The 25,019-nt window shown below is 44.9% G+C and overlaps 1 protein-coding gene across 3 annotated transcripts in view; it reads left to right on the top strand.

The window, feature by feature from the left end:
* The window catches only part of CREB5 (cAMP responsive element binding protein 5), a 426,900-nt gene that overhangs the window by 99,869 nt on the left and 302,012 nt on the right, over positions 1-25,019 (top strand). For all 3 annotated transcript variants that reach the window (XM_066585646.1, XM_066585645.1, XM_066585647.1), the window contains exon 4: positions 12,157-12,272. In XM_066585646.1, coding sequence (XP_066441743.1) covers positions 12,157-12,272 — 116 coding nt within the window. The remainder of the gene's footprint in view (positions 1-12,156; positions 12,273-25,019) is intronic.

Here is a 25,019-nt window from a genome sequence, read left to right as displayed (position 1 = left end):
ACAAAGCTTGTTTTAAGGTCTGACATTGACTTGCAGAAATGCTGCCTTCTAATAGGTGGCGCTGTAGAGTTATTGTTCCATCTTCCCTGGTGCATTATATAGCATGCACCATTTTAGTAAAATTGGCCACCTGCGAAGTGGCATTAGGCGAGTAAGGAAGCCTTTGGAAAAAATACCAAAATATGCACCTTACACATGATATACCTGGTTGCCCTACATCTAATACACATCTACACCTGTTAAAAGTAATGCGCATGCATAACTACAGCTCCATTTATTTAGAAAAACTAAAGGCCCATTTACACGCAATGATTATTGCTCAAAATTTGTTCAAACAATGGCAAATGAGCAATAATCGTTTCGTATAAACGCGGCCATCGTTTACTTTTCATCTGAACGATGATTTTAAGGTGAGCTTAAAATCCATTGTTCAGCCGGAGAGTAGATAACACAGACTGCATGCTGTGTTCTCAGTGGGTGGTGGAGATTACATTGCATTCTGCCAAGAACCCATGCAAGAGCAATGCAGCTGTGTGCAGAGCCCAGCTTACATGCTGGGCTCTGCAAATAGCTCTCGGGGGCCCTTCTACACGCAAATGAAGATGAGAAAGTGTTAATGGACATTAGTGTCCATTAATACTTTATGCAAAATGATTGCTAAAACTGTCAAGCTTTCAAACGTTTAAAAGATTGTCTTTGCGTGTAAACAGGCCTTTAGGTCTGCTTTTCTCATCTGTGAGGGACCCAATGGTTGAACCCTATCAATAGCACACTTATCACTTAGGGTGGATTCACACGAGCGTGTTTATGTGCGTACAATTGTGCGCACAAAACCACGTATCTATTAGAACCATCGGTTCCCTATGGTGTGTTCACATGTCCGTGTTTTACAGGAGTTACCTGCAAAACATAGGACATGCGTGCACCATATAGGTCTGTGGTGCCTTTCAATATTCCCTGCGGGGAGTCCCCTTGTCACTAAACACTGTGACAGCACTGTCACAGTGTTCAGTGACAAGGGGACTCCCCGCGAGGACTAAAGAATCCCCTGCCACAGCTGTCACAGCTGTGACAGCTGTGGCAGAGGATCACGATGCTGGCACCCCTGCAGTGATTTTCAGGGAAGGGCTTTAAATATAAGCCCTTCCATGAAAAATCAGTCCTATCTGGTGTAAAAAGTAAAAAACAAAAATACTCACCTCTCCGCTGCTCCTGGGCCTCCGGCGCGTCTTGACGCTTGGGTCCCTACACGGCTCTGAGTGCCTTTCAGCAGGCAGGGATTTAAAATCTCCGCCTGCTGAAAGGGCTGTATGTGATTGGCTGAGCGCTCTGCGGCAGAGAGGTGAGTATGTATTTTTTTTAAAATAGGTAGGACTGATTTTTCAGGGAAGGGCTTATGTTTAAAGCCCTTCCCTGAAAATCACTGCAGGGGTGTCGGCAGCCCATTGCTTTCAATAGAGCCGCCGGCAGCCGCGGCGGCACCATTGAAGGCAATGTAACGGACCTGCATTCAGGCGTGTTTGTGCACGTACGTGGGTGCGCAGTTTTCTGTGCACCTATGTACACAGACGCTCATGTGAATCCTTAGACTGTGAATAAGCGATAAGTTATATATTTGGGACAACCGCTTTAAAATGTCTGTAAGGTAAATTCTCTGTTTAAGGCCCAATGTCCACGGGCAAAATGGAATTAAGAAATCTGCGCAGGTGTTCCACACGCGTGATCCACGCCCATAGGGATGCATTGGACATCAGCAGGTAATTAAATACCTGTGGATGTCATTTTTCCCTGGCGCGCGGATCGCGTGTGCGGAAAAACACCCGCAGCATGCTCCATTTTGTGCGGGTTTCCCGTAGAGATGCAGCTGTATTTGTGCTGTGCCGCAGGACCGCGGGAAAGCAGGAGTTAAAAAAAATATATATGTGTACAGCCCATGCGTACGGCACGCTGCCGAGGTACCAAGCACATCCGCCGTACTGGAGAAAGAAGATCCGGCCAAGACGGAGGGGAGACCCGCAGTGTCCGGAGAGGTAAGTATAATCGATTTTCTAGCCTCATGTCTGTGGGAAAGGAAAGCCCCGCTGCGGGATTCTGCAAGGAGAATCCGTGCGGGCCCGAATTTCCTCATGGACATGAGACCTAAAGGGTCTCTATCAGCACCTCTGAGCATCATAAACTAAATTACCGTGCTCAAAACTGAGGGAACTTGGAGTCCCGGAAAGTATGTCCCCCATTCTTGCGCTGTGGCCCCATTAACTTGACACGCACACACAGCTTGACTCTTTTAAGGCAACTGAGCGCACTCTCCCATAGAAATGAGTGGCAGTGCATGAGCAGCCTTCTGAAAAGAGTCAAGCCGTCTGCGCACGCCAAGTTCACGGGGACACAGAGCAGGAACGGAGGATCGGGTGAGTATAGAACTACCTCCCCAGACTCCTCGTCCCCCCAGCTTTCGGCATCAATACGAAGTTTATGATGCTCCAAAGTGCAGACAGAGGCCCTTTAAGCACATCCAGAGGATGGTTTAACATGGGCTTTGTTGTTGCCTGCATTTAGTCCTCCAGTGAATTGGTTACATTTGGTTACATTATTGCCACCACAGATATTTTATCGCTTTGCATTCACTTGTATGGTCCTTGTATTTGTTCTTGTCCTATATTTTGTTCCAATCTCAGATTTTGATTGCCGAATAACGGTTTAACACCTTTTATGTTGTCACTTTAGGCTTTTGTTTTGCATATTTTCTCATAATTTATTTTCTGAATAAATAGCAGCATCCAATGTGTTAAAATTGTATTTTAACTCTTTAAGTTCAGGAAAATTTTAAGATGTATTGCAATTTTTTATTTGAGACTCGCATAGTAAACCGACTCTCCATTTCATGGTAGTATCAGGTAATATATATGTTGCAGATTTGAATACTCCAAACTGCTTCTATGCCAATCAGTAATAACTCACAGAAAAGGGAGCCAAAAATGCACCATCTGATAAACTGCAGGGCAGGTTCAATCACCATAGACCCTGGTAGTATGCAGAGAGCCAGACTGCAATATGAGCAAGCTAAATGTTCAATGCCAACTAATATGCAGCCACCCTTACCAACCCTGCCCAAATTGGAGGAGGCGTGACTGCTAACAAACAGTCTGCACGTATGAACTGATACCAAGGATGCCTTCTTCTTCTGTTTCTTATCCTTCTCCTCCCAATTCTTCTCATTCTTTTTCTTCTTCTCTTTGTCCTCCTTTTCCTGCTCCTACACCTTCTTCTTTGCTTTCTCCTCCACCTTCTTGTCCTTCTCCTCCTTTTGCTTCTGCTGTACACCAGTTTTAGTAGCATTGGTGAAGTTCTGGTTCCGTTCGAACAAATTCGGACTGAACGGAACTTTTTACACAAATTTGGCGAAGCGGCCGAACAGAACCTTTGAAAAGTTTGCTCTTCACTAGTAGCAGTTGAGCTTTCTTTGGCATGTGCTTTTTATACTGTTGTTGAACCTATTCTTTTTATGCCTATGTTGTATCTTTTTCAAAAACTCAATAAAGCAGACAATTAAAAAATAACATAGCAAGCAAATGGACAGAACTGTCACTGTAGCACAATGTGGCCATTTTCCCACATACCTATGAGGTGTACAACTTCTTGCCAAATAAGATCTCCACTTTTCCCTTTGCTGTTTATGGATTTTTATATTTGTTCAAAGGAAAACATCTTAACTAGAGATGAGCGAGCACGAGGTGCTCGGGTAATTTTCAGAGGAGAGAGAGAGAGAGAGAACCATTGCCTATGCCAAGCATGGGGCACCTTGAAAAATGCTTGAGTCTCCCATTGACTTCAATGGGGTTCGTTATTTGAACTGAGCTCTCGAGCATTACAAAATGCTCGGCTTGAGTAACGAGCACCCGAGCATTTTGGTGCTCGCTCATCTCTAATCTTAACAACCATTTATAGAAAACAACCCAGAAGTCTCTACGGAACTCTGCTTACAAACAACAACTTTAACTATTGGCTTTTTGTGTTGTGTCTGAATACACGCAGAATAGGCTAGCAAGAATTTTCAAAGGGTTGTCCAACAGTGGACTTTGAGAAGCTATAATATCTGGACTATCACTGCAACCTTCTGACACGTGTTCAAAATCAAATCTTCATTTACATAAAATCACCATATGAAACATTGTATTGTTGCTACTCTAAATAAAGGCTGGCTCCAGATATATATTGACCATTTGGCAACAGAGTCAGCTATACTCAACAAGTATTTAGAAAGTTTATCAAGGCTGACATGGATCACCCTTTATCCAATGGTGTGAATGGTGCCTGGCAGCTGCCCACATTTTCCTTTTGCCAATGCCACATTTTAACACTTTCCCTTGTATATTGGTCCGCAACTTGTTAAATGGTTTTTTCGAACCTGAATAATCAATTCTGTGCTATAAACCATTGAGATGGTTGTTGTTCCTGTTTTATGTGTACTGTAGATGAATTATTTCAGGTTGAATTTCCTGCATACTGTAACTGTCGCTCTACGCGGGTCGTCACTGACTTGAAGTGTTTGACGACTCTGAAATTTTTCTTTATTTCGTTATATTTAGTATTTTGGGACATTGTATGAGTGATAACAAAATTGCAATATAAAGCACATTAACCAGATTTATTTAAAGGGGTTGTTTGGTTACCAGGCAGCATTCTCCCTATACCGCCAACTGTACTGAAATAACAAATTCAGCACTACTTACCCGTCCTCTGTCACCGTAATTTGTGTTTCCTGTTGAAGTTGATGTGACCAGATATCACGTAACAGCCAATCAGATGCTGTAGTCCCCTTTCTGAACTCCTGGCATCATGGCGCTTAAGATGTTGTCAGGAGAACAGGCAGTGATACTGTGATTGGCTGCAGCAGTCATGTGATATCAAATGACACCATCTTCAACAACAAACACTGGGAGAACGGCGAGGCTACAGCGCTAGATCATGGCAATAAAGGATGGGTCGGTACAGCTGATTTTGTTATTTTAGCACAGTTGGTGTTGTAGGAGGGATGTTGTCCAGTAACCGGACAACCCCTTTAATATTTTCTGTACGGCGTTTTTCCAACAGGCAGTTCTTTGAACGATTGCCTGTTCACAGTCATGGAGGAGGGTGGCCAGAAGAGATTCCTGCGTGCTCCACCTCCATTTACTGAACGGCTATTGCTCCTGTATGAAAGCACAAGAGTGACAGTCGGCTCATGTCTTAATTTTCGATCCATCAGTGTGCTGGACTTATGTTTCTTTTCAGCACTCCTGCAACTGCTCATCAGCTAATTAATGACTACAACAAAGTTTATGTGTTGTGATAAAAATATGATTGTTCCCAGCAAGAGAAACCAAGTAATCTTGTAGATATGATACCTTTTAATGGCTATCAAAAATACATGATGTTATAGCGAGCTTTCGGACCTCTCAGGGTTCCTCTAGTAGTGACCTACAATTCACAGCAAGACTACTGGGGAAAACTACAAAGAAACTCCACCATACCCTACACAAGGATGACCATCTGACAACCATATTCCAGGACCCTCTGCTTCTGTGTTACAGGCAACCTCCAAACTTGAGGAACCTTATAATCAGGAGTGCATTGCCCTCTGACACACTAAAAGGAAACCCTGCATAGGTTTGAAAGCTCGCTATAACATCATGTGTTTTTGTTAGCCATTAAAAGGTATCATATCTACAGGATTACTTGGTTTCTCTTACTGAGAACAATCACATTTTGCTCTGCTGACTACACGCTACCAAACATTTTTTTGTTGTTGTGATAAAAATAAAGGTTTCTCCTGTATGCAGAGATACAGGGTGAGTAGGACCTGTTGGCTGATTAATCAGGCTTATAATGTTATTGTGTAGTTGGTACAGCGGTAATCTACATATATTAGTTAGTACCAATAGGCCAGGCTGTTTGCTTCTGTTTAATTGTATTCTGACCTGAGTTAATAAAGCTGACCGAGTGTCAGACTTCAGATTTACTCCTGACTGTGATTTCAGAGAAGATACGTGTCCTTTGACCCCAGCAAAGGCGATCCCTAGCTAATCCTGCCACTCGGTGTGTGTGGTCATAAACTTACTAATAAAATGTGCAGGGGGGCTGAGTAGACCCTTTTCTGGAGAGCTTTGGAACAAATCCTACACACTGACCTTTAAAACCTCTATATCAGGTAGGCGGCAGGAGCTCAACTATAAAATAGTATGGCAGTAGTATAGGACCCCTTCCAAATTGCAGCAATTACTCCCATTAATTTCATTGTTTTACTACCCCAGTTTAAGGGTTAACCCTACATTGTGACCAGGGATCGCCACACTGACTGGATTGATATTATAGGGCATTAACCCCACTATAGAATGGCTCCTACATAAAATGCTGGATTAATTTAAGTGCGATGGCCTCCCGAGATGGTGATTCCTCTTCAGGAGGTTTGTTTGTTTCCATTTTTGGAGAGCCAATTTTGACTGATGGAAATAGATGACGAATAGTTTATGCAGTTTTCATTAATTGTACCTTCTAAACCTTTTGAACATAAAATGTGCAGGAGAGAAGAAATAAGGGAAGCGTCAGTCCGCAACACTGACAAATCTTTTGAAGCTTAGACTGCAGTTTATGCATACAGTGATATAAAGGAGTTGCAGAAGGCAAATGTCGCAAGCTTTTTTTAATAAGCCCTATAGAAAAAATGATTGTCAGCCCAAAAATACATGTATTTTACTGAAAAGAATTGTCTCCCAATGGTGTCCATAGCCTTTAATAGAGATGAGCGAACTTACTCGGTTCGGGTGTTTTTCGCTTTTTCCGAGTAACTGACTACTCGGACAAAAAGATTTGGGGGGCGCCGGGGGTGAGTGGGGGGTTGCAGAGGGGAATGGGGGGGAGAGAAAGAGAGAGAGAGAGAGCTCCCCCCTGTTCCCCACTGCTACCCCCCGCCCCACCACGCCGCCCCCCGGCGCCCCCCGAATCTTTTCGTCTGAGTAGTCAGTTACTCGGAAAAAGTGGTGCTCGAGTGCAAAAACACCCGAACCGAGTACACTCGCTCATCTCTAGCCTTTAACAATGAGGGGAGAAGGTTTTACTAGTGTAGGCAGAAGACTGTGAAGATCCTGCAAAGTACAATAATACTTAAAAAACAAAAAACACTTCTAAGGCTACTTGCACATGGACAACTCAAAAGTTGTGCCCGAGATTCTCGGCGCACCTCACATCGGTCAGTAGACGGACATCCCATCTGTGTGCTGCTCAATGTGTGGGAGACAGACTGCACATTGATATATGCTATACTTGCCCGGAAATCGAACAAGAATAGGACATGCTGATATTTTTCTTTCTTACTCGGACTATTCATCAGACCATGTGCATATGTAGTGTCCCAGAACGCCATCCTGGCCCCCTCCATATATGTCATACAGGTCTGTCTTCTGTAGATGCACTGTGCAAAGCTTGTCTCGTTGTTTACAGTATGTGTGTTGCACAGCTGCAGTGAGTGAAGAGTTAACAATAGTAAAGTTCCGGTCTGTATGTAAATGTATCAGTCTGTCATGTAATGTGGTGTGGATGAAAATAGGAGTGATTGGGTTCAAGAGGAGACCCATCTTGTCGGCTGAGGAGCACCCATCTTCCACATGAGGGCACCACAAGTTTTCCCGCTGAAGTTGTTTGTCTTGAAAGTCACTAGTAAAGTTTATTCCGGGCCCTAACCGTTCCGGAGGACCCGAGGTACGATACACTTGCCTAAGTGTTTATTTCTCCGCCGTGTATGCATGCCAGTGTGTGGAACGGTGGCGTCACGAACTAACAACTACTACACCCTCATCCTGAGGACTACTGGCTCTATACTCAGCTGCGGTAACTCCTTCCGGGACCAGAAGTTGGTAGGTGCCACTGGGACAGGTCCATACACTACACCAGAGGCGTAACTTGAAGCTCCTGGGCCCCAATAAAAACCTGTAACAGGGCCTCCAACTATAATGCTTTATTCATAGTACTGGGCTCCCTATATGGAGAAGAGAGCCCTTATAGGCCCCCTAAGGCTCCTGGGCCCGGGTGCAACCGCATCCCCTATAGTTCGCCAGTGCACTACACCCTCCCAACTCCTGCCGTATGCTTGGGTAGCGAGCCATTCCCTGCAATATGCCACACATGGGTGTTGCAGAATTGCAGCGGCCCTTATCATTCCCTATGGGTGTTGCAGGACATAGCAGCTCTTTCAGGTCATTACACATGCGGCCACTCAAATGTATGGATGCTATTTCTGTCCGATTTTCGGAAATCATACAGAAGTAGTGCAAGTAGACTAATCTATTTATCTATGAATGTGCACATATAACTTAGATGTTCTTCAGTTAAACATTAGTTCACATCAGATCTATCATTATTTTGAATGTGAGATATGGGACTTCTTTTAAACAATGATCTAGAAAAAGTGAAATGAAGAATTAATTTTTAGTCTAGCGCTGCTTTATAACTGCAAACAACTCAATTGGAAACAATATGATAGGTAACACCTATGTGAAAGAGGTGTAAATTGAATCGGAGTTCTGGAGAGCCGTATAATTATCCCAAACTGCACTTCTGCACTCTTCTTGTTTCGGCTAATTTCTTATGAATAAAAAAAGTCTATAAAATTAAAACTGTAAATATAATGGGGATGTTATGGGGCTTTGGGCTGCCTGTCCACGGGCGTTGCCGTATCCCACGGTGGATCTCTGCCGCCCGGGAGCAGGAGCCTGCAGATACATATTTGGTATCACCGCGTCTGTAAAAGTCCGATTTATCAAAGTAGCGCATTATTTACCCCGCATGGTGAACATCGTCTGAAAAAAAAAATGAAGAACGCCAGAAATGCACTTTTTCAGTCACCCTGTCTCCCAGAAAAAACACAATAAAAGGCAATCAAAAAGTCATATGTATTCCAAATTAGTACTAACGCAAACTACAGGACATCTCGCAAAAAATGAGCCCTCGCTGAACTACGTCAACGGAAAAATAAAGTTATTGTGCGCAGAAGATGACCGCAGAAAATAATTGAAAAAAATTAAATGTCTTTGAAAAAAAAAAGAGTAGTATAGTAAAAAAAAAACTATACAAGTTTGGTATTGTAGTAATCGTACCCAACCATAGAATAAAGTTATCATGTCATTTTTGTTGCAGTTTGTGCGCCGTAGAAACAAGACGCACTCAATGATGGCGGAATGTCGTTTTTTTTTCATTTTACCCCACTTAGACTTTTTAAAAAGTTTTTCAGTACGTTATATGGTACTTTAAATAGCACCATTGAAAACTACAACTCGTCCGCAAAAACCAAGCCCTCCAACAGCGACGTTGATGGATAAATAAAGGAGTTATGATTTTTTTAAAAAGGAGAGGAAAAAAGGAAAATGGGGAGAAAAAAGGGCAGCGTCATTAAGGGGTTAAACACTGACTAAGGCTGGTTTCACACGAGCGTGACGGGCTCCGCCGCGGAATATTCCGCAGTGAAGCCCGTCACGGCGCCCCCCAGAGACCCCATACTTACCAGCAGAAGATAGCGTGAAGACGCTTCCCCGCCCACCGCCGTCGCGTCATGTGACACGCCCACCGCGTCACATGACGCGGCCGGCCGTGTCACGTGACGCGCCGGCCGCGTCATATGACGCGGCGGCGGTAGGCAGAAGATAGCGTGAAGACGCTTCCCCGCCCACCGCCGTCGCGTCATGTGACACGCCCACCGCGTCACATGACGCGGCCGGCCGTGTCACGTGACGCGCCGGCCGCGTCATATGACGCGGCGGCGGTAGGCGGGAAAGCGTTTTCACGCTATCTTCCGCTGTGTTACAGCGGGAGATAGCGTGAACGGACGGCTTCCATTGACTGCAATGGAAGCTGTCAGCGCGTACACCCGCGGAAAATAGAGCATGCCGCGGGTGAGGACGGGTGATTTCACGGTGCGAAATTCCGCGGTGGAATTCCGCATCGTGAGCATTGTGCTATTAGGTTCAATAGAACCTAATAGCAGGGGGCAACGCAGCGGATTTTTGCCGCGAATTTACGCGGCGTAAATCCGTTCGTGGGAAGGAGGCCTAAGGGAGGAGGCTCCCTCTCTCACTCATCATAATGCAGCAATAGATTAAAAAAATTTTTATTTTTTTTTAAAGCGTCAAAATGTTGAAATAAAAAGGAACTTGATATTGGAGTAATCGTACTGTTCTGCAGCATTAATGTAACATTTTATTTATACAGCATGGTGAACGCCGTTAAAAATAGAAAAATATGCCAGATTTGCAGATCTTGATAATCTTGCCTATAGAAAAATTGGAATAAAAAGCAACAAAATTTTACATGTTTCCAAAAGTTAGATAAATGAAGACTAGAGTTCATCCCGCAAAAAACAAGCCTTTATAGAGCTCCATCGGTGGATCAATAAAAATGTTCTGGCTCTTGGAGTGCGGCGAAACAAAAACAAATCTTACAAGAAAAGTGTGTTTTGTGTACAAAAATAGCAAAACACAAAAAAAATTATAAACTTAGTATCACAAGAATTGTGCTGACCCAGAGAATAGTTTTAGCACATTTATTTATTGCGCACACTGAATGCTGTAAAGACACAATCCAAAAACCAAATGGCAGAATTTATTTCCCCCCCCCAAATCCCCCTAAAAATGTAATAAAAGTTAAACAATGCATTATATGTACCCAAAAAGGATGTGATGAAAAAATATGACTTATAACCTTCATATGGCTATGTCGACGGAAAAATTTAAAGGTTGTGGCTTTAGTAATGCAATGTCGAAAAAACTGAAAAATTATTTGGTCAATAAGGTGCAAACAGGCTTCGTCACTAAGGGGTTAATGAATAGAGATGAGCTAGCATCGCTCTTCTCGAGTAACTGCATTCTCGTCCGAGCAGGCTCGTGTGGGCGGCGGGAGAGTGAGAGAGATCTCTCGCCGCCCCCCGAGCCTGCTCGAACGAGAATGCAGTTACTCGAGAAGAGCTATATAGATATACAGGGGGATTCAAGAAGAATAGCACAGAAGTAAGGCTGAGTTATTCCTATATATGAATTGGCACACAACATGAAAAGAGAGAAGAACTCTTCAAGTCTTTAATGCACCTTACAGATATGTGATGTTGGCGACACTAGACGACCTAAAGCAACGCATCTCCGCTGCAGTGGAATCGATAAGGGCTCCTGCCCACGGGCGCATGTTTAGAACGCTGCAGGTCTCCCATGGCGTTTTACACATTACAGCCCATACGCTTTGCCGGCAGAGACCGTGTATGGGCTTAGTATGGCGCTGCAGATGCAGTTCAGAGCGGGATGCATATCGAAATGCTGCCCGAACGCAATGTATTGCATATGGATCATTCGAAGCCCATAGAAGGGCTGCGTATCATATGCAGAGAAATAGAGTCTGCTGCTTTTGCGTATGGATTTGCAGGGTCCCCACGCTGGTGTGCATGGAAGAATGAAAGTCCATTGACTGACATTGCTTCCATTCACCGCGTATCATGCATACATGCAACGCACGTGTGATGCGAGGTGAAAACACGGTTATGGACATGAGCCTAACAGAGGACATGCTGGGACACGTCTGGGTGGAACTGGATATCCGCCGTGTCAGCAACGGCGCCCACATTCAATATCTGTAAGGTGCATTAAAAACTTGAATAGTTCTATCTTTTTTATGTCATTCTGTAGGGGTGTAACTATAGGAGATGCAGGGGATGTGGTTGCACTCGGGCCCCGGAGCCTTGGGCGGCCCATAAGGCCTTTCTTCTCCATATAGGGAGATGTTCTATGAATAAAGCATTATAGTTGGGGGCCCCTTTACAGATTTTGCATTGGGGCCCCGAATCTTCAAGTTACGCCTCTGGGGATGGGTACAGATGGAGGGGGGGGGGGGGGGGGGGGCGGCCTCAGTTGAACTTTTGCTCCTGGGCCCCTGAGCCTTTACTTACGCCCCTGATTCTGACTGTTGAATGTCAATCCATATATGAATAAATCAGCTTTACTTTTGCACCATTTTCTTGACTCACCATATATATATATATATATATATATATATATATATATATATAAAATGTGTTTTTTCTCTATTGGTGTAGTAATTCTTCATTTCCCAACCCATACATTACTTTGTATATATGTTCTTCCACAGACCAGACACCAACTCCAACTCGTTTCTTGAAAAACTGTGAGGAAGTGGGGCTCTTCAATGACATTGACCTGGAGCATGAATTTAGAAGTGCACAAGAAGAAGAAAACAGCAAAAGGGTAAGAGTCTGAACTGTGCACAACTCATCCATCCAGCAGAATATAGTAATATTACTAGTTTTCTATCAGAACGATGATCATTCATTCACAGTTTTTCATAAACTTTTAGATTTAGTACAACAAAGAGCAGCAAAACATAATTCCACCTAAGATACATAAGCAAGGAGGGATAATGCAGAACAATGAAAGCATGTTTTACTCAAAAGTCAGTTCAATTAAAGAGAACCTGTCCCCTCCTTCCAGCACCAAAGACGTATGGGAGAGCGCGTGCATGGGACTCTGAGAAGAGTCATATTTTGTGCACCATGAGATCTTCCGAGTGGAATATCGCGGGAACCAGGGTGCGGGTGAGTATAAAAGATGCATCAACGGCTGCCCGGTCACCTGCCCTAATAGTACCATAACTTAGTTTATGGCGCTGTAAGGAGGTGACAGATTCCCTAAAACCCTTTCCACTCCAATTTGTATCCTGGTTTTCCTAGGGGGATTACTCTGTTTCTGCCTTTATACAACAGCGCTATATGCTGGCTAAAGCCAGTACTGCATGAGGTGACATGTTGGATAGACTACGACAGCAGAGAGGCTGGCAATATACAGTAAGAGAACCCCAACGGACGTCTTCCAACACTAGAGGTGTACAGCCTTAAATCATAATGTCTTTAGAGGTCAGACAGTGGATTGGAAAGGGTTAAATGTAAACCAGATATATACTGTAGTTTACGGAATAGCTCAGTGAGCGGAATTTTGATGCTTGTGTTCTTTAAGTTGCTTACGTTAGTCATGATTGGTTGGGTCCACATACATTATTCAGACCTCTGCCAATAACATTGATGGCATATGCTAGCATTATAACACCAGCATCATTCTTTTAATGAGGCTGTCTAGTATTGAAAACCCACTTTCATATACTGAGTTAAGGAATCCTAAAGTAAAAGGCCAAACCCGCAAAAACACATTTTCCATCCCTGCCCCACTCAACTGATTGCCTGTCCATGCAGTGTAGCTCCTTACCTGATACTTATCAGGCACCATCTTGATGGTGAGATTTTTTGGTTTCATTTTCTTATCAATCCCATGATGCATCAGCATAGCATTAGTTAGAGGATATATGATTTCTGCCTATGGGGGCAGACAGTTTAATTATTACTATCTTCTATAGTCACCTAAATAAGCTATACAACATAAGTGTACAAACAGGAGGATGAACTGTGATCTCCCCTATTATAACTGTGTGACAGCAGCTAATAACATAGTATGTTAGGCCGAAAAAAGTCATATCCAGTTCAGCTTATTACCCCCCAAATGTTGATCCAGAAGAAGGCAAAAAACCCAACGAGGTAGCAGCCAATTTTCCCGATGAAAGGGAAAAACTTCCTTCCCAACTCCATTCTGGCAATCAGAATAATCCCTGGATCACCGCCCCTTCTGAAGTAATCATGTGATATTGTATCGCTCAAGAAAGGCTTCCAGGCCCCCCTTAAACTCTTTTACCAAATTTGCCGCCATCATGTTCTGGACACCGCTGCTCAGGAAGGATGTTACAATGCTTGAGGGGGTTCAAAGAAGGGCAACTAAATTAATAAATGGAATGAGAGGACTGGAATACCAAGAGAGGTTATCAAAGTTAGGACTTTTCACCCAGGAAAAAGACGGCTAGGGGGTGATCAATAGAGATGAGCGAGCACCAAAATGCTCGGGTGCTCGTTACTCGGGACGAAATTATCGCGATGCTCGAGGGTTCGTTTCGAGTAACGAACCCCATTGAAGTCAATGGGCGACCTGAGCATTTTTGTATGGGACCTATGCTCCGCTAAGGTTTTCATTTGTGAAAATCTGGGCAATTCAAGAAAGTGATGGGAATGACACAGCAACGGATAGGGCAGGCGAGGGGCTACATGTTGGGCTGCATCTCAAGTTCCCAGGTCCCACTATTAAGCCACAATAGCGGCAAGAGTGCCCCCCCCCCCCTCCCAACAACTTTTACTTCTAAAAAGCACTCATTAGCGATGCATACCTTAGCTAAGCACCACACTACCTCCAACAAAGCACAATCACTGCCTGCATGACACTCTGCTGCCACTTCTCCTGGGTTACATGCTGCCCAACCCCCCCGCACGACCCAGTGTCCACAGCGCACACCAAAGTGTCCCTGCGCAGCCTTCAGCTGCACTTATGCCGCACCACCCTCATGTCTATTTATAAGTGCGTCTGCCATAAGGAGGAACCGCAGGCACACACTGCAGAAGGTTGGCACGGCTAGGCAGCGACCCTCTTTAAAAGGGGCCGGGGCGATAGCCCACAATGCTGTACAGAAGCAATGCTGTACAGAAGCGTCCGTGTGGGACTTGCGGAAATGTGCGCAGACCCGGCGCACCTTTCCGAGCAGGTCTGACAAGCGCGGGTAGCTTTTCAGAAAGCGCTGAACCACCAAATTAAAGACGTGGGCCAGGCATGGCACGTGCGTGAGGCTGCCGAGCTGCAGAGCCGCCACCAGGTTACGGCCGTTGTCACACACGACCATGCCCGGTTGGAGGCTCAGCGGCGTAAACCAGCGGTCGATCTGCTCTGTCAGACCCTGCAGCAGTTCGTGGGCCGTGTGCCTCTTCTCTCCTAAGCTGAGTAGTTTCAGCACGGCCTGCTGACGCTTGCCCACCGCTGTGCTGCCGTGCCACGCGACACCGACTGCTGGCGACGTGCTGCTGCTGACACATCTTGATTGCGAGAAAGAGGTTGCGTAGGAGGAGGAGGGTGGTTTAGTGGAGGAAGCATACACCGCCGCAGATACCACCACCGAGCTGGGGCCCGCAATTCTGGGGGTGGGTAGGACGTGAGCGGTCCCAGGCTCTGACTCTGTCCCAGCCTCCACTAAATTCACCCAATGTGCCGTCAGGGAGATATAGTGGCCCTGCCCGCCTGTGCTTGTCCACGTGTCGGTTGTTAAGTGGACCTTGGCAGTAACCGCGTTGGTGAGGGCGCGTACAATGTTGCGGGAGACGTGGTCGTGCAGGGCTGGGACGGCACATCGGGAAAAGTAGTGGCGACTGGGAACTGAGTAGCGCGGGGCCGCCGCCGCTATCATACCTTTGAAAGCCTCCGTTTCCACAACCCTATACGGCAGCATCTCCAGGCTGATAAATTTGGCTATGTGCACGTTTAACGCTTGAGCGTGCGGGTGCGTGGCGGCGTACTTGCGCTTTCGCTCCAACACTTGCGCTAGCGACGGCTGGACGGTGCGCTGAGAGACATTGGTGGATGGGGCCGAGCACAGCGGAGGTGAGGGTGTGGGTGCAGGCCAGGAGACGGTAGTGCCTGTGTCCTGAGAGGGGGGTTGGATCTCAGTGGCAGGTTGGGGCACAGGGGGAGAGGCAGCGGTGCAAATCGGAGGCGGCGAACGGCCTTCGTCCCACCTTGTGGGGTGCTTGGCCATCATATGTCTGCGCATGCTGGTGGTGGTGAGGCTGGTGGTGGTGGCTCCCCGGCTGATCTTGGCGCAACAAAAGTTGCACACCACTGTTCGTCAGTCGTCTGCACTCTCAGTGAAAAACTGCCAGACCTTTGAGCACCTCGGCCTCTGCAGGGTGGCATGGCGCGAGGGGACGCTTTGGGAAACAGTTGGTGGATTATTCGGTCTGGCCCTGCCTCTACCCCTGGCCACCGCACTGCCTCTTCCAACCTGCCCTGCTGCTGCACTTGCCTCCCCCTCTGAAGACCTGTCCTCAGTAGGCGTAGCAAACCAGGTGGGGTCAGTCACCTCATTGTCCTGCTGCTCTTCCTCCGAATCCTCTGTGCGCTCCTCCCTCGGACTTACTCCAATTACTACTACCTGAGTGATAGACAACTGTGTCTCATCGTCCTCCTCACCCACTGAAAGCTCTTGAGACAGTTGCCGGAAGTCCCCAGCTTCATCCCCCGGACCCCGGGAACTTTCCAAAGGTTGGGCATCGGTCACTACAAACTCCTCCAGTGGGAGAGGAACCATTGCTGGCCATTCTGGGCAGGGGCCCGGGAACAGTTCCTGGGAGTCTGCCTGCTCCTCAGAATGTGTGATTGTAATGGAGTGAGGAGGCTGGGAGGAAGGAGGAGCAGCAGCCAGAGGATTCAGAGTTGCAGCAGTGGACGGCGCAGAACTCTGAGTGGTCGATAGATTGCTGGATGCACTTTCTGCCATCCACGACAGGACCTGCTCACACTGCTCATTTTCTAATAAAGGTCTACCGCGTGGACCCATGAATTGTGAGATGAATGTGGGGACGCCAGAAACGTGCCTCTCTCCTAATCCCGCAGCAGTCGGCTGCGATACACCTGGATCAGGAGCTCGGCCTGTGCCCACACCCTGACTTGGGCCTCCGCGTCCTCGCCCGCGTCCACGTCCTCTAGGCCTACCCCTACCCCTCAGCATGCTGTATTACCAGTAGTGCAGAAACAGAACACTGTAATTAAATGTGCCGCTTATTGGCCTGTGGTTGGAGGCTGACTTCCCTTACGGAACGCACAGCAGAGCCAGGAAACAGTTTTGCGCACGCCTGTAGTGAGACGTAGGTGCGTGTGACTGAGCTAGTGGAATTCACAGCGCAGAAGCAGTCAAGTGGCCAAAGGCCAGTAGTAGGCCTTAAGTATTTTGCTTCTATTTTTTTAAAATGCTGAACTGATACAGCAGACAGATACTGTAGGCAGCGTATAATATTATGTATACTGTTTCCCTCTGGCGGGATGACGGCGATCATGTAACAGAGACAGCAGATCCAGGAAACAATTTTGCGCAAGCCTGCTGTAACGCTTAGCTGCGTATTAATTAGGACTACAACCCCCAGCAGATAGATACTGTAGGCAGCGTATAATATTATGTATACTGTTTCCCTCTGGCGGGATGACGGCGATCAATTTTTTGGAAAAAGCCCACTGCGTATATAGCCTGAATATCTCTTTTCCTGCCTCACCAGTACTGCCCCTATACTCTGTACAATGACTGCAGACTGTGGACGCAATGCTCTGCACGGCCGATATACAAAAAAAAAAATTGTGCAACACTGCTAAAAGCAGCCTCAACAGTACTGCACACGGTCAGATGTGGCCCTAAGAAGGACCGTTGGGGTTCTTGAAGCCTAAAATAACTCCTAACGCTCTCCCTATAGCAGCTCCAGCATCAGCAGCACTTTCCCTGAGCTATGTCAGAACGCATCTGTGGCGAGCCGCGGGAGGGGCCGATTTATATACTCGGGTGACACCTGATCTCGCCAGCCACTCACTGCAGGGGGGTGGTATAGGGCTTGAACATCTCAGGGGGAAGTTGTAATGCCTTCCCTGTCTTTCTATTGGCCAGAAAAGCGCGCTAACGTCTCAGAGATGAAAGTGAAAGTAACTCGAACATCGCGTGGTACTCGTCTCTAGTAACGAGCATCTCGAACACGCTAATACTCGAACGAGTATGTTCGCTCATCTCTAGTGATCAAATAACTATGTATAAATACATTAGGAGACAATACAAGGATCTCTCCCATGATCTGTTTATACCCAGGACTGCGACGGTAACGAGAGGGCATCCGCTACGTCTAGAAGAAAGCAGGTTTCATCACCAACATGGAAGGGGGTTCTTTACTGTAAGAGCAGTGAGCCTATGGAACCCTCTGCCTGAGGATGTGGTGATGGCAAAATCCATTGAGGGGTTTAAGAGGGGAGTAGACGTCTTTCTCAAGCGGAAGGATATTACAACATATAGACATTAGGTGACCAGCGGGTTTGTAGCTCCAGGGCTTATATTTAGGTAGGAACTATCACAGGTTGATCCAGGGATTATTCTGATTGCCATTACTGAGTCAGGAAGGAATTTTCCCCCAAATGGGCTAATTGGCTTCTGCCTCTTGGGGTTTTTGCCTTCCTCTGGATCAACTAGGGGTTGAAACAGGCTGAACTAGATGGACATTGTCTTCACTTTGCCTACTATGTCTTCAGGCAGAGAGTTCCATAGTCTCACTGCTCTTACAGTAAAGAACCCCCTTCTATGTTGGTGTAGAAACCTTCTTTCCTCTAGATGTAGAGGGCGCTACCTTGTTAGACTGGGTTCACAAGGGGCGGAATTGCCCAAGACTAAGCAGCAAAGTGGATGAGATTTTCAAAAATCTCGTCCACAAGCTGGACAGTCCGCTGTGGAATTCAAATCTGTGGCATGTCAATTGTATTGCCATTTCCGCTGCCGGTTCTCTCCTCTCTATGGGGAGAAATGGCGGCAGCAGAATACAGGTGGACATGCTGCTTCAAACCCGCGCCAAACGGTGCGGGTTTTGAAGCTGCCCTTTTGCTGCGGAAATCTCGCAGAATATTCATGCAGTCCTGCTGTGAGATTTCCGCAGGATTTCCTCCCTTTGTGAACCCAGCCTTAGAGTGACAGTCCTCGGTATAAATAGATGATGAGAAAGATCTCTGTATTGTCCTCTGATATATTATACATAGTTATTAGGTCGCCCCTCAGCAGTCTTTTCTTCTAAACTAAATAACCCCAATTTTGATAATGTCTGGGTATTCTATTCTGTCCCTTCCATTTATTACTTTAGCTGCCCACCTTTGTACCCGCTCAAGTTCTGATGTGTCCTTCTTAAGTACCGGTGCCCAAAACTGTCCACCATATTCCTTGTGTGGTCTGACCAGTGACTTGTAGAGAGGAAGAACAGTGTTCTTGTCATGTGCCCTTAGATCTCTTTTGATAAACCCATGATCCCATTTGCCTTTGTCGCAGCTGCCTGACGCTGGTTACTCCAGTTAAGTTTACAGTTAACTAAAATCCCTATGTCCTTTTCCATGTCTCTTTTGAGCAGTAGTTTCCCATTTAGCATGTAATGGTGACATGTATTTCCTCTGCCCGTGTGCAGAACGTTACATTTATCAGTGTTAAACCTCACTTACGACTTTTCTGCCCAAAGCCCCAACTTATCCAGATCCATTTGCAACCGCATGCTGTCCTCTCTTGTGGTAATTTCTTTACATAGTTTTGTGTCATCTGCAAATATTGATATTTTACTGTACAATCCTTCTACCAGGTCATTAATAAATATATTAAAAATAATAGGGCCCAAAACCAAACCTTCTGGTACCCCACTAGTAACGGTGACCCCTCCAATACTGCCTTCTGTGGTCCCCCATTAGTAATGGTGACCCAATCAGAGTATGTACCATTCATAACCACCTTCTGCTTTCTATCATTTGATCTCTGTGATCATTAGTAACTGATAAGACTGTTCCGCTCTAGGCAGTTGCTATGGTAGGATCCATGTAACAGCATCGCACAGACTTTGATATTGACTAGTTTCAGACAGCATAACCCCAAGTAAATCTCAGCTGGTCAGAATTGAGATCACATGACATCTGAGGAGAAGGAGGTCAGGAGCTTCAGATAGAAAAAAACTAACCAAGGTAACACCTGCCAACTTATATCTTCTGTGGGTTACAGTTACATAATGGATGAAAAAAAAAACACTTTTTCCAGGATCCTGATTCCTTGGCCAGTCCTACATAGACAACTCATTGTTATGAATGGGCACTGTGTAACGCTTCATTTCACCTGTGGTGGAGCTGCAGGGAAACTGAACGCTTACTGCCAAGTTTCCCCTCGTATTATAAATGATTGCTGGAGGCCACAGCAGGAGAACACTTTGTGATTCGGGTTATTGTCAAGGGTCCCTTCTAACAAGTAGGGATTGTCCAAAGTTCACAAGCAACAGCTTGAAGACCAGTTATATTCATCCTAAGTTTTTATGATTGTTATACATTTTCACTATAAAGAATTGACTTAAAAGAAAAAAAAACCTTAAAAATGGATGAAGAATGGCAGAGGATGAGTTTTGGTGAGTGGTGGACAGAGGGGTGATAAATTATGTCTGCTTGTTTTTGAAGATCGGTTTGTAAAAAACCAGATGCCATTGTTAAAACTAACAATTTGTGCCTCATCTAAGCTTTACTTTCGATGGAAAATACAGAACATTTCGGATTGAATAATGTATTAATTTTGCTACAGGTGGTTAATATATGGTTCTTGTATGACTGCTGGAGATGAACATGAACACATGGATTGATTTTCATTCATCCAAGCCTTTGCATGCTTAAAGTAAGCCTGCAACTGGAACAGGTTACATGCTCTGTAATAAGAACCACATTTGTGTAAATGGTGAACGCGAGCGCAGTTTTATTATAATGTCAGCTATTTCTCCCAAGATTGTTCTACTCATTTTTGCTTTCATTGAATCCTGGACATTCAATAGATACCTGAACCCTGTTATAAATCATCCTATTACATAGAACGTTCCTTCTTTAGTTAAGGAACTTCATTTCAGAAGAAAGTATAAAAGTTACAAAGTTTTTACAACTTTTTGCACCATAGACTACATAACAATTATAATATTTGCGAGAAGTGAGATTATACAATTTATCAAGATACTTTGTGTCAAATACTCGTGGTTTTCAAGGTCTTTGCTTGCAGTCATTCAGTGAGAACATTCATTATGATTCCCACTCATTCACGGTGGGCGACTTTGGAAAAGAAATGAAAAGGTTAGGACTAGAGATGAGCGAGCACCCAAATGCTCGGGTCCTCGTTATTCGAGTCGAGCTTTTCGTTAAATTTGAGAGCTCTACTCAAGTAACGGACCCCATTGGCTACAATAGGAGACTCAAGCATTTTTGTATGTGGGATGCCGGGTGCCGAGCTTTTTTTTTTTCTTGGTTCGTCTCTTTCTCTTTCTCTCTCTCTCTCTCTCTCTCTCCCCCTGCCCCCAAAATTTGCCATTGACGCGCGCGCTGCGTCGCGGTGGGGAGGGGCCAAAACAGTCACATCACAGCGGGGAGGAGCCAAAAACTGGGACAGGGTCGAACACGGCATGATGCTCATTCGAGTAACGAGCACCATCGAGTACGCTAATACTCGAACGAGCATCAAGCTCGACTGAGTAAGTTCGCTCAGCGCTAGTTAGGACTCAAGCGCTACCTGTAGTCCATGGAATCTTATAGAACCAACGAGTTTGTAAACTCTATGGAGTCCATGACAGCTTTTAATTGCTAACAAAAATACATGATGTTAGGCGAGCTTTCAGACCTCACAGGGTCCTTTATCAAGGCATGTTGAAATAGATCCGAAGAGGCATGCATATTTATACACACATACTTCTGACAAGGCACAGACATGGATGTGATTAATTTGCGGATGCTACACAAAGGTAGACACGGCCCTGGCCCAATCTTGTCAGATGTGTTGCTGCCATCAATTAAGAAATGAGGTAATTTTTAAAAATGAAATGGAAAAATGTCTCCCTTTCACCTTCTGATAAGTGTTCTATGTTCTAATACAATATGGTTATATGAGAGTTCCAAATCATTGCGTTCTATTTTTCTTTACATTTATGTACATTTTACATACAATCCTAACTTTTTGGGAATTGGGGTTGTAGATATTTCTTTTCACTGCTAATTAACGAGGTTGGCCGAGAACCATAAATGAGATTTATACAACTATGAATGTTACCTCCAACCTTTTCAGAATATGCTTACTATTAAAAATAGGTCCAATCTATGGTCACACATCCAAGCTGTCAAATATGCAAACTGCTGCTGATGTCACATATGCAACCCACGAGTTTTCGTGATTCCGTATATACATCAGCAGCTGCATCACTGGCAGTGAACTATGCAGGCAACTGGAAAGAATGTCAGTGCATGCCCAATTCACTACCAATTGTGCACACCGAGCTGCAAGGGCTCATGGGCTGTGTTCATGGTGTCGGCATGTCAGTATATTATAATGTCAGTGTTAACATTAATAGTTGAAGAGATCTCAGTTATGGGTCTCGACAATCTCCTTGGTTATAATAGAATAGAATTAAATGACTTATTCATAGAGTAGGTGATAAGTTTGATCGGTTGGGTCTCAGCGCTGAGCCCAAACCGAGCCCAAGAACAGGGGTGCCATGTTACCCTCTCCTCTTCACTGTAGGTTTGTTGCATCCCTACACTGAGAAGGACGTTGAATGGAGTGATGGTCATGCATGCCCGGTGCCACTCCATTCACTTTCAGTGGGACTGCCAAAGATTGCCCAGCACTTGCATGTGGCTATTTTCGGCAGCCCCATTGAAATGAATGGAGAAGCAGCCATGCATACTCAGCCATCGCCAACTCAATCTGACATTATTGCGGGTGGGTACAATAAGTTTGCAGTGATGAGAAGAGGGGGCACAATACCCCTGATCTCATGATTGGTGCGTATCTCAGTGGTTAAGCCTTACCGATCAGACTTTTATTACATATCCTATGAATAGTTGATAAAAGGCTGTTTTGTTACTTTAACCCTTTCCAATCCACTGTCTGACGTCTGAAGACATTCTGATTGAAGGCTGTACAGCTCCGATGTCGGAAGACGTCCGGCAGGATATTCTTACCGTTTATTACTGGCCGCTCTGTTGTTGGGGGCCTCTCCAGCATGTCCTATACCACAGTACTGGTTCTAGCCAACAGATGGCGCCATTGTATAATGGCAGAAAGAGAAAGCACCCTAGGAAACCCCGAATCCAAAATTAAATTGCAAAGGGTTAAAGGGAACCTGTAATCACCTTTTAGCCCCATAAACTCTTTTCAGATGGCTCTGTGGACAGGCTCTCCCATAGAGATGAATGGGATAGCGTGTGCTCAGAACCATCTGAAAAGAGTCACACTGAGCATGTGCATCTTTGCCAACTTCGCGGGGACACAGTGCCGGAACGGGGCACCTGGTGAGTATGAAACAAAGTTCCCTGAACTCCCTGTTTTTTTTATCTTTGTGCCCTACATTGTAGCTTATGGCACTAAAAGGTGATGATAGGTTCTAAATTGAGTTATCATGGTGCACTAGTCATGTCAACGACTGCAACATCCGTATGTATTCATTCTTTTTTTAATTCTATAATTCGTTATGTAAATTGCCATCAGGTGCTCCAATGAGTCACTTAAGCATGAACTACACTTATACAAACATGAACACCTCATTCCTTGTGTATTTTCTTTAGCTCTTTATGGTGCTGATAGATTAAAGTCCCCAAAGAACCCGAAGCACTGTGATTATGAAGCTATGATCTTCCTGAGGAAAAATATGCTTCACACAGTGAGGAAACAAGTCAAGGCCATGGCATAGTGCTGAATTTCCTCTCCTATTCACATTAGGAAACCTTGACTGTCCAATGTACTTGCCAGTTTTATATCGGAAATGTTGTGGAAGGACAGCATTGCAGAAACTGTAGAAGTATACCGATGGATGGGAAATACTGCAAGCTTGACATTCTACCAACGAAATCAAGGTTTTTTCTGTTGGCATTAGATACTTGGCCAACCTCAACCGCCATATTGATTTCCTTGTTATCAAGGAACGAAACTGGTTAAAAAAATATCACATGTAAATCTAACTCCTTCTCACTAGGAGTCTTGACTTTTCTGCGCACACATATGGCAAGCTTTGTGGCTAAGATGACGGCACCTTGACTTTGGTGCCATCATTGGCCCACATTTATTACTTTTAATGGTGGCTTTTGTGCAGCTTACCATATGCTAAAAACTGGTGTAGACAGGCTAATAAATGGGGGTCAATGTACATAGATGACGATAGCAATCTAATTTTTTTTCATCTTTTCTTTTAAGATGTGGTGAGAAAAGGAGTTTGGTCTCCAAGGAAGTGTAGCAAAACCACATTTATTGAGTGCAGTAAGAAAGTATGGCGCAAAGTTTTGTACGTAGTTAAATATCTACAGCCATATAAAGCTTCTCTGACAGAGAGTTCAAAATGTAGCAAATCAAGAGCCGTGGGTCTGTTATTAAATTTGGTACAAATCCTACCAATTTCCCTCTCTCATTTGAATTATACAAGACACGCCATTATTAATACATGTGGATTGTTAGGGGAACACAAAATTAGAAAAGAATGGTAAAAGTAAACAAAAGATCAAAAGGTTTTTTTTTGCATGTTCTTGAAACCGTCTTGTAGTAGCAATCTTGCAAAAAAGACATGGTTAATGGGGCTTAAAGGGGTTGTCTGTGACTTTTTGAATTTTTTCTATTGATGACCTGACTTTAGGATAGGATATGAATAGATGATCATGGGGGTCCCCGTTCCAGATTCCAAGCCAATCAACTGATTCCACTGTCAGTGTTGTGGTCAGCATGATCTGCTTCTTGCACTGTCTATAAGGACAGCAATGCCAGGAATCAGCTGATTGGCAGGGATCTGGATTGGATTGGGGACCCCCGTCAATCATGAATTGATGAACTATCCTAAGGACAAGTCATCAATAGAAAAAAATTCAAAAAGTTCCAGACAACACCTTTAACAAAGGAGTGTGGTCTGGCGATCTTTGTGTCCCATTTTAGTGAGGACAGAAGGGGGAGGCTCCTACTGCAGCAAGTTGTCTTACAGTTTGATTTAGGATAGGGAAGAGGTGGAGGAAATGGCTGATCAATGACTGATCAATTATTACAAGTTTTGCAAGGGAGAACGATGATGGCAAATACAGCGTATGATGGTAATTTCAGAAGTGAATGCAGGTCAGGAAAGGAGAATGATAGAATGGAGAGTAAGGGGAAAAATAAGGGCAGGATGAATCCAGGAAGATTAAAGCAAATCAAAGACACATGTTCTCATAGTGGGTTAGAACCAGAAAATTGAAGAACTTGTTAAACTATAAAACTGTGCAATAAATATAATAATCCCAGCCTGGAAAGCCTGGTAACCGTACTGGAGACTCATC

The sequence above is a fragment of the Eleutherodactylus coqui genome, chromosome 12, assembly GCF_035609145.1.
Source record: "Eleutherodactylus coqui strain aEleCoq1 chromosome 12, aEleCoq1.hap1, whole genome shotgun sequence".
NCBI lineage: Eukaryota > Metazoa > Chordata > Amphibia > Anura > Eleutherodactylidae > Eleutherodactylus > Eleutherodactylus coqui.
Note: the sequence above shows the minus strand (reverse complement) of the source record. Positions and strands in the feature narration are given on the sequence as shown.